Source organism: Anoplophora glabripennis, unplaced genomic scaffold (genome assembly GCF_000390285.2).
Source record: "Anoplophora glabripennis isolate ALB-LARVAE unplaced genomic scaffold, Agla_2.0 scaffold883, whole genome shotgun sequence".
Lineage (NCBI taxonomy): Eukaryota > Metazoa > Arthropoda > Insecta > Coleoptera > Cerambycidae > Anoplophora > Anoplophora glabripennis.
The window spans coordinates 26311-37261 of NW_019416976.1; the positions used below are offsets into that span (position 1 = coordinate 26311).

The 10951-nt window shown below is 33.6% G+C and overlaps 1 protein-coding gene across 2 annotated transcripts; it reads right to left on the reverse strand.

The window, feature by feature from the left end:
• Positions 1-2307: 2307 nt before the first annotated feature.
• On the reverse strand, positions 2308-7447 carry LOC108912754. 2 transcript variants are annotated; one of them, XM_018718134.1, is made up of 5 exons: positions 7192-7447; positions 6790-6996; positions 6609-6730; positions 3701-3911; positions 2308-3647 (listed from the first exon to the last, which is right to left on the reverse strand). In XM_018718134.1, exons 2-5 carry the CDS (start codon positions 6990-6992, stop codon positions 3563-3565), a joined length of 621 nt encoding a protein of 206 aa, XP_018573650.1. In that variant the 5' UTR covers positions 6993-6996; positions 7192-7447; the 3' UTR covers positions 2308-3562. The 2 variants fall into 2 exon arrangements, with proteins under 2 accessions (XP_018573650.1, XP_018573649.1); XM_018718133.1 differs by having other exon boundaries at positions 6790-7007.
• Positions 7448-10951: the final 3504 nt, after the last annotated feature.

The window sequence follows — 10951 nt, forward strand, 5'->3', positions numbered from 1 at the left end:
GTAAAACATAGTGTTAGTTTCTGATTGCTAAATTTGTGAAATTGGTTGGCTGTGTGAGTTATTGATATGGATGTAAAGAAATGGGAGCCCCAAAAATGTGCCTCGAGGCACCTTAAAATTTCAGAGGTTTTACAAGTATGTGCCTTGGGATACAATAAAACTGATTTATTTGTCTCGGTCCTAGCAATATTCTGTAACAACATATACAGTATGTTCATGGTTAGAGTGGAAAAAAGGGAAAATATTTTTATTTTTCATTTTACGAGAAAAATGCATTATTGATTAAAATTTTTGCTCGTCTTTAAAATGCGGTTGGCATGGAGATCTTTCATCTTGCACGTACAGGGTGATCAGAAAATCGGTAAATATAAAAATCGTTCAAGAATAAACTGCCTTTTTGCTCATCATTCAAATATAATTGGCATGAAGAACTTTATTTAGTAATTTTGCCAAAACATTGTATTAAATAAATTTTTTGCTGCAATGTAAGCATTAGGGTGGTCCAAAAAAATTAATTTTTTTTTTCGTCTTGTGAAAATATGTTAGCTTATCATGTTTTAAGAGCCCCCTCAAAAAAACAGCTCAAAAANATTTCCAAAATCGTCAGAAATTGAATTTTTAAAAAAAAAATTTCTCGTTATCTTTATCGTTTTTCTCGACCTCTAAAAATAAAAAATATCAATGAACTAATATTTTTTTTTTATTGAATTTGATGAACAAAAGAATAGAAATAAATCACGACACTTAAATTTTAAAAAATTAAAAAATTATAAATATTTGATACTCGCATTGCGGTAGTAAATTTTGCCTCGAGAAATTTTTTAAGTGTCTTGTGATTTATTTTTATTCTTTTGTTCATGAAATTCAATAAAAAAAATTATTAGTTCGTTGATATTTATTTTTAGAGGTCACTCGAAAACATTTTAGGTACATTACTTTTAAAGTTAAAATAATTATGAGCGACCTTTAGAAATTAAAATATCGATTTGAAATTTTCAGAATCAATATTTTTTTCAACCTAGAAAATGATCAAATAACGAGAAAAAAAATTAAAAAAGATTGAATTTTCGACGATTTCGGAAATTTTTAAAAATCGTGAGCGACCTCTAAACAATTTTTTTTGAGCTGATTTTTTAAGATGGCTTTTAAAACATGATAAACTAACATATTTTCACAAGACATGAAAAAAAAATATTCGTATTTTTTGGGCCACCCTAGGGCCCACGAAAAAGTTAAGGGGGTTCCACGCCAAAAAACGTAGCACTATCAGATTCCACATGTTATAAAACCCCTGTGTACCAAATTTAGTGATTCTTGTACAACCGGATTCTGATATAAAAAAAGACTATTTTTAGGGGCGGATTTCAGGGGTCTATAACTCGAAAAGAGGGGGGGGGGGGCACTTGACAAAAATAAAAAATACGGGTCTCCTAAATTTGTCTGAAGAATCTGCAACCAAATGTTGTTCCATTAATTTCAAGACACCCTGCTTGTGCCTCGGGGCACTATAAAACTGTTGTATTTTCATAGTTCTCAGAAATAGTTCACGACATACACTTTCCTTTCATAAAAGTTTTGAAACTAAAATTAATGGTAATGAAACTAATCTCAATCCACAAAAAAAATAACCTTGTTCATTCTTGTTGTTTGCTTTTATGTAATTCTCGATCTCCATCAGTTCAGTGACAATGTATTTCCTTCTCGTGACGATACGACGCAAAACAGTTGGTTCGTTCGTCGGTTGTCTCACATATGACACACCGATGAGGACTAATAGGTCCGAAACCGGTCTGTGCCTGGTGGGTTAAACTGACGAACGACCCTAGCTGTTGCACTAGGTGTTATGAGTATAATTCAATGCCGGTAGGGGCATATAGCCCTCGGAGTAGTTGTTTCTCGCAACAATGACAATTTAAACATTGTCTTCGCCCTCTGTGGATGGCAGTCGTACAACAGGTACCTGCAATATAGCAGGTCGCTTCCTACTGTAGCCGTTTGAATGGCACAGTGGGGAGTCAGCATGTCGAATGGAGCCATTTGCTCTCCTGCGTACGAAAATGATCTTTATTTTCTTCAAAAAATGTGGAACAAATTAATGGTAATGATCCTAATACCCATAAAAAATAGTTTTATTGTTTCTTTTTTATTGCTAAATTTATGTAGCTCCCAGTTGGCTGTGGGTCAACGATGCGGATTTAAAAATTTGGGAGCCCCAAAAGTGTGCCTTGAGGCACCTTAAAGTTCCAGAAGCCTTGCAACGCACAAACTTTTATACTTTCAGTGAAAAAAAACAAAGAAATTGTTAATTTATAATTTAATGCTCTTGTTACAAAAAATATAAATCAATAGAATAAGTCAATGCATAAATATAAAATATGGATAATAATTACATACGATTTTATCAATTCTTTGCACTTTTTTTGACATTTCGGACTTAAATTAACAAAGATTGAGATGTGACTACTCTGTGACGAATTCAAACGCAATTTGATTATTCCACGGAGGATTTCGTGCTAATTCGAGTATCTTTATCGATTTAAGCCCGTAAATACTGGATATCTAATAAATATAGATAAAAAAATAAATAAGTAACTGAGTCACAGTCACAACCGGTGTCTCCCCTATAAAAATTTCCTACCGCAAACCGCAGGTTCCGAAAAGGCGCCAGCGGCTCAGTCTAACCTACAATTTTGACCAGGACGCGAACTCTGCACTATAATGGAGGGAATCAATGGAAATAAAAAAATAGTTTGAGATTCGACTTTCAGTACGGCGATTCATTGTGGTCCATCGTTACGGCACCAAAAGAGGTTCACCTCGAAGAGATGCTTAACTCCTAACCTAGATTTACAAACGAGTCCTAAAAACTAAAAAACATCAAAAGTTAGCGTAACAAATACAGTGCGTTAAATTGCAATAATCTCCTTGTTTGGCAATCGTTTCTTAATGTTTACCACAAATTACGTTCTCAACTGAATGATTTAAGAGTCCTTAAAAACTAGTCGATTTTTTTTGTTCCTAAACGTTGATCTCGTTAGCATAACTACGACCAGCGTAATTACTTAAGAAAATAGACTTTTCGAAATATTGGGAACGTTCTCGCTTAAATTGTGATAAATCTTGCAGTCGTTATTAGGAAATACCGCCGAAAATTGACTTTATAGAAATGCCCGATCGACTTCCCAGTCGCGTTTAAATTGGAAAAAATAAATTCCTATACAAGCAGGAAGCATGTAGTCCCTTAATTAGAATTTCACAGCAGGTTACTTAGATTAAGTGATATATTTGAAATTGTTGCCCGAACACCAGCGTAAAACGAAAAAGTGCCGCCCTTTACCGTATTCTCGAACCCACTAGCCCCGACGCGGATCCCCGAGGTTCACTTTTTCGAATCACGCCCAGAATTTTTTTTTATAGATATTACAGCCTCGATTCAGTATTTCAACAACAAAGATAAATTAGGTGTGTGAAGTCTTTAAATTACAAAGTTAAAGTTGTCTTTACCTTAAGTACCACACGGTTCGTGTAGTTAAGTACTGATAAAGGTACTCGCGGGCGGTTTTTAGGTTTCTTCGTGAGCGGGAGGGTTCAGAGGACGTAAAACGATTCTCGGGTCGCTCTCGACCATACGGTCCGTATCTTCGTTACTGAAAAAAATTAAAAAATTAGGTTCTTCCCGAGAAAATTCGTAGGTTCTTACGTAAGCTCCTTGTTTTCCTGGGGCATGAGCTTGCTCTGTTCCGTGTCCTCCTGTTGAGCCGGCTGGTAAGCCACTTCGGATACGGGGGCGTACTGCGCTGCTACCAGCAGATCCGTAGACGGATTGACTGTGAGCGCCTGACCGCCCGACGTGCCCATGTGGTCTTTTGCGTTTCTCCAACACATCCTCCTGGTTAGACGCAGGAAGAACACTTTGAAAGGACAAGGTACGGTATTAAAGATCTGCAGGTTTTCATTACTGGCGCTAGCGCCATCTACTGGTGAATATAGCGAGTAAAGTGGATTCATAATTCAGGAGAGGTCTAACATTTGCCGCATTTAGATTTTGGAGATAAAATTTCTAGATCGGTCAAGTACCGCAGCGTTTAACGTTATAAAAATACGGTGGAGATTCAAACTTATATATCAAGGTTGATAATAATTAATTTGCCCCAAAATGATGGATGGTTGCGGTACTTCATCAATTTTGGGACTTTATTTAAGGATAAAGTCCCTAGGTCGACCAATTGTTGTCATTTTCTCCAAAAAGGTGGTTTGACTTGTCAGTTTGTGCTATTTACATAATATATAAAAAAAATGATCAAAGTTCTATTGTATAAAGTTTCTAGATCATCCAAGTATTACAGCCTTTTCGTCATAAAAATATGGTGAAAATTCAAACATATATCAAGTATGATAATAATTAATTTGCCCCAAAATGGTGGGTGGTTGCGGTACTTTATGAATCTCGGGGCTTTATTAAAGGATAAAGTCCCTAGATCGACCAATTGTTGTCATTTTCTCCAAAAAGGTGGTTTGACTTGTTAGTTTGTACTATTTCCATATATTAAAAAATTATCAAAAGACCATATAAAGTTTCTAAATCGACCAAGAAATATGGTGAAGATCCAAACTTATATATCAAGGTTGATAATAATTAATTTGCCCCAAAATGGTGGATAGTTGCGGTACTTTATCAATTGCTTTATTTAATGATAAAGTTGTTGATTTGCTCCAAAACTCCTTGACTTTTCAGTTTGTGCTATTTACATATAAATTTGCCTCAAAACGATGGACGGTTGCGGTACTTTATCAATCTTGGGACTTTATTTAAGGATAAAGTCCCTAGATCGATAATACCACGACCAATTCTTGTTATTTGCTCCAAAAAGGTGGTTTGTGCTATTTGGATACATTAAAAACTGAAAAAATTCTAATGCAGTTTGAAAAAAAACTCTAAAATAAGTGAAAATTGATTGTATAAAAATAAATTAAAAATTCAAACTTGTTTTAAGATCGGCAATACAACTTTTGCCTCAAAAAAGCAGTTTATGGCACTTTATCAATATCTAGTGACTTTATCCAAGGTAACGGTACTGCAACTGGTTCTGGTTTGCCCCAAAAAGGTGTTTTGACGTGCATTAATTTGTGACACTTATATTAAAAAAGTTTATTTATTGCAGTATTTTAGATGAAAATTTTGAATTATTGCATAATAAACTCTTCAAAATATGTGAAAATTAGTGGTATAAACATATTGAAAATTCATGCATATGTTTCAAGTCAGCAATAGGGTTTTACCCCAAAATGGCAGTTGCTTACGGTACTTTATCAATAAACAGGGACTTTACTTTGGATAAAGTCCCTAAATATTGATAAAGTATCACAATTAACTGCCATTTTGGGGCAAAACCCTATTACTGATTGTACTATACTACTATACTTATATATGAATTTTCAATACGTTTTTATAACATTTAACAGCTATTTTGGGCAAAACAATAACATCAATTGAAGTACTTTATCAATCTAGGGACTTTAATCTAAAAAGTCTGCCAGCTTGCCAAATTACTGCAACCAGTCACTGATTTGGGGCAAAATCATAAATAAAAAATATAATTTTAATATGTACATGCATGAAGAAAAACACTAAATATTATTAGAACTTGTATTATTTTATATAGCAGCTAAATTTAAAACATAATTAATTGCCAATATGCTGTGGAAACTAAGTACCACAAACAATCAATTAATCTAGGGACTTTAATCCAGAGTAAAGTCCTTAAACTGATGAAGTACCACAACCATTGTTCTCATTTCCTCCAAAATAGTGACAAATGTCACTTTATTTTTGACAATTCTAAATATTCCACTGATTGTATTAATTGCTACTTAAACGTTTCTAAATTTAACTGATATTAGTGCTATTTATATAAAAAAAACTATCAAAAATCAATTGTATACTATCTTAGATTAAAATGGGGTGGGAAAATTTTTTATAATTCAAGATTGCCAATAGGGATTTTTCCCCAACATGGCGGGTGATTGAGGTACTTTATCAATCTAGTGACTTTAATCTAAGGCACTCATTAGCGCCATCTACCGGTAAATTTGGTGAGTAAAGAATATTCATAATTCAGTGGGAATCTAACAGATGGCGTAGTCAAATTTTTGAGGAATTCCACAGCAAACTCGGTGAATATGAAAAAAAATTAGATATGCAGAGTAACTGAAAGTATTTTAAAAAAAATGCAATAAACAGTTTTATTAAGTACCTGTTGATAAAACTGTAATAAAACATGATATATGGGGACAACAAAAGGCTATAATGCAGAATAAATTATCTGTTTATTAATCAGTTTATGCCCTGTGAAGGCTTATTGGTGCATTAAGCTTATACACACAGAAGTAATTTCAGTAATAACACTGATTGTGACCTTCGGTTTATTTATAGCATAAGATAATGAACCATATACCACTTTTGCTTAAATATTTAGTTTACCGGCTTTATTGTGGCATTCTCCGGATAAGAATGTCTTTGTTTATAAATATTTACTATAGGAGGTTAATTTCATCCACCAATCAATATCTGTTATACTTTAAAAGACTGCAAAGGCGTAGGTACTTACCAAACAGCAATATGGACAGCGCAAAAAGTATCGCTCCGATTATGGTTACCACCAGATAGAAATCCTCATTGCTTTCCGGGTTCTCGGAATACCCTAGGGCCCCATGTATCAGCATAACCAATCTAAAAGGAGAATTAAGTTACCCGCTATATCTTTCTACGTGCGAAATAATAGTATTTACCCTAAGGAAAAGGAAGCCACACAAGTCGAAATCAATATAATCGGAAGTATGCTCCTGGATGGCAGGCAGTCCAAGCCGCAGGGCCTTCTCGCTGTCTGTGTGACTGTGGAGGCCAGGTAGCTTATGGGTCTGTCTTGCCATCTGTCCTGGGTCCCGTTGGACTCGTATGTCACAGTTGTTGGTTGGTACACTGCTCCCGACATTTTTCTGTCCAATAACTGGATATGTAGGCGTTTAAATAATACAAAATGAATCACTAAGTAAACTAGGCTGATGATAAATTCAGTGTTCTCGAACGAAGTTAGGTTATGTTTTGAAACAAATAAATGTCAGTTTAGTTGTAAACTGGGCTTGTTTGCTTTGAAGATAAGATTCGAACAAACAAAACGAACAGAAACTCACCTTTTCAGTTGCCCCGGAGCACAATAACTATATTTTTATTTGGATATTGTGGATGATTCCGTATCTTATTGATTTTTTCCACTTTTTATCTACCTTTAACTCGTCGTTCTACCATTTAGACATGGGACTATGAGTTCACGCACGCATACGTACGATTCAAGGTTTCGAATTGTGGTGGAAACAGTTTGGATGTAAGGATGTAGTTTGGCTTCAAGCTTCCGCTCTTCGATACTTCCATACAGGTAGTGCTGCATTGGTAATTTTTGTAAGCAACTGTCTGCGTACATGGGCGTAACATGCGCTGGGGTCGAGCGACCGGCAGAAATAATTAATTTCAACGATTGGTTCAATAATTGCGTCATATTACTAAGCAGAATTATTTGTGGAAGATCCGGTATTTATTTAATTGGAAAACCTTACAAAATTTTTTCTACGTCCTTATTTTCAATGTGCTGAACTCGAATCTGATGTTACTTTTGCGCAGTCGAATCCAGTTTCCGAAAAAAAAATAATTAAACTGTAACCTGTACAAACCATGCAATTCTAATAGATCTCCAATAGATCTAATAATTCTTTCTTGGAAAATAAATTTTCAGAAATTTAAAGGCAAAATATCTTATATAGCGCGTCCCACTAGTGCGGGAAAGTCCAATATCTATGTTAAAATGAGGAATATATGGATTTTTCTTTTTACCGTGTTGCCACATTTCTCGGAATGTACAAATTAAAAATATATTCACCTATACAGGGTGTTCCACTTTTCCTGGCCAGACACCAACTTTGGTTTTTTAAATGGAAACACACATTTTTTATATTTTTTTCGGATTCTACATTAAAAATAAGGGGTACTTTGTGTAGAATTGTTCTATTTAAATATTCACAGTTTTTGAGATATCTCGCTTGAAAGGTTTTTCTAGTCGATATTGGCTGCTTACATTTTCTGATACTGACGGGTTATACTAATAACTACTAAGCCCATTTTTTATCAGGTGTTTAGTAAGGATGACTCTTCCGAATCATGCTCCAAAAACTAGCCTGCGTTATACAGGGTGACCAAAATATCATGTCAAAATTGCCAATTGAAAAATTGAAAAAACTCCAATTTTTTAAATGGAACACCCTGTATATTTTCATACCATGAGATGCAGAATTAAATTCTCTACAACTTTGCTACACCTACTCCTATACCAAAATTCATTAGTTTTTCACGAAATCTCATTTCTATGAAAAAATGCGAAGTTTACAAATAGCTTATATGTAAAATAACGTAGTAGGCTCCTGTCAAAGGATAATCTGGAAAATTTTCGATTGACATAAGGTTTAATAGAAAAGCGACAATTGTGAAATGAATTAGTGGGTCACGCTGTATAATGTATTTATAATTATGTCTTGGTATTCTGTCCGCCATTTCCATTTATACAAGTGAAATATTTCTATAAATGTCAAAAGTTATAAAAATTAGACATTAAAATAATGTACAGGGTGTCCGCGAAGGGTTGGGAAATCTCGAAGCTGGATATACTGACCAAAATAAATTGATTGAGCTAAATATGCCTTCTGCAAATATTACTGGTTTCAAAGACACACAGGGCGTTCAATGTTTGAATTATATTTTGAAATTTCTCAACAATTTTAAAAACACACACACATGTTCAAGCAACAACTTGCACTTTTTCCCCGCCATCACATTTTAAAAAGAAAAAAAATCTAGGGAAAACTTTAGGTTTTTATAAATCAGGAAGTGCTTATAGTCTGTACGCCACTGACCGAGATGACTCACCGAGGACAGTTACCCAAGATCAAAGCTATCTAGTACCGCTTAAAGCTATATAACGAAAGTTACTGAGCAATCTATTTAAGTAGGATTAAATTATGGAATTAGCTTGACGTCACCTGACAATTACACAACGATTGGCAATTTTAAACAGTAATATTCCGTTAAAAAATACAAGTTTGTAGGTATATAGTTGTTCTCTGCGAGAAACAAAAGATCAGCTTTGCGCCTGAGCCTGAGGCGGTTGTAAGTTGCTAGCTGCTTAATATGCCGTCCGGAGCCATCTGCGGAGATAAAATAAAAGTAAGTCAAATACTGGATTTCCTTGAAACCATAGAAAGTTGAAGTTTCAACCGTCTACCTACCGTACAGAACTGGATCACTATTCTGTGTTCGTTATATGACTGCTAGTTTTCTTGATAGTTGGCCTTTTACGAGAACCGAGTTCTTGGAAAAATCAAGCATCATACTTCTTTGGAACCACTTTTATTGTTATTTAAACCTCAAAATAATCTTTAAAAACATTTGAAAATTATATTAAGAATTTTCACTGTAATTGAGTATCCTCGAGCAGAGATAAAAGAAATTTTTCAGCCTGCAAACTACAGAAGAAACTTAATTAAGATATTAATGAAAGAAAAATGATAATAAAAAAATCAGAGCATTCTAAACACAAAAACGTCCAAAGAATAGATTTTTTGAGGACATAATAGACAGGTAGAGAGTATAAAATATAGGACAGCTTTGAAAACAAAAGCCATATATGTAATACTACTACTAGTATTATATATATGACAAAAGCGATATTCAGTACAGTGTTGCCAGATCCCTAGATTTCCCTAAAAATTTTCCTAAATTTATAAAACTTATTAGTTTATCCTAAATTTCTTATTAAAAAAATTGCCGAAGTTAAACATATTACGAAATTTTGCAATAAAATAGATTGAACAAAAAAATATGTCATATTAATATACAGGGTGTATTTAAAGTGTCTGTACAAAAAATCACATTTTCAACTTAACCAAAAAAATAAAACTGGTTTACTTTTTGTTTATATTATTAACAAAATGAAATTTATTGTTTAATTTTGTTTTTCATACACTTTTTTGTACAAAAGTCGCAAATTATATATGAAATTCATTAAACCTGATAAAAGTTTATCCCATTACAACAATTTAGGGTAATTATTTACTATAGTGGCACCCTCTCCAATGTTCACAAAACTTTGTCTACCCCCCTATTTTCGATGGTGCTGAACACGAATCTGAAGTTTTTTTTGTGCGGTCGAACCTAGTTTTTGAGAAAAAAATTTTCAAAATTCTAACCTGGATATTTCAGATGACACTACTGTATATTTTATGTAGCTTTCAGAACACCTGTTATGAACAATTAACACTGCTCACGAAACACATTTTCGCAAATTTCAAGTAAAAAATATGTATTTAATGGATACAAATTTTGTTTTTTGAATCCGCCATTTGTAATTCGTGATGACAACATTGAGTTCCCCCACTCTCATTCATCTCTGTTCATCCCACATAAAGTTGCTATAATTTTATTTATTAAATACATACATATTTTTTTTAGTTCAAATTTGGGAAAACGTGTTTCTTAAACAATGTTGATTGTTTANTTTTATTTACCTATTAAATATATATTTTTTTAGTTCAAAATTGGGAAAATGTCTTAAATAATGTTGATTGTTTATTACAGATATTTTGAAAGTTACATAAAATATACAGAGTTATACGTAGTGTTATCTGAAATGTCCAGGTTAGAATTTTGAAATTTTTTTTTCTCGAAAACTGAGTTCGACCGCACAAAACAAACTTCAGATTCGTGTTCAAACACCATCGAAAATAGCGGGGTGGACAAAATTTTGTGAAAATTTTAGAGGGTGCCACAATAGTAAATATTTACCCAATTTAGGTATTTAATTCCAAATTTATTCTATTTCGATTGTATATTAAATTGTAGAGAATAGTG

Coding starts and splice junctions, on each gene's coding strand:
- LOC108912754 (XM_018718134.1), bottom strand. CDS start 6,992: ATGTCGGGAGCAGTGTACCAACCAACAACTGTGACATACGAGTCCAAC. Junction 3,912..6,608: donor GCTGTCCATATTGCTGTTTG/GTAAGTACCTAC, acceptor GTCCTTTCAAAG/TGTTCTTCCTGCGTCTAACC. Junction 3,648..3,700: donor CAGGAAAACAAGGAGCTTAC/GTAAGAACCTAC, acceptor AATTTTTTTCAG/TAACGAAGATACGGACCGTA.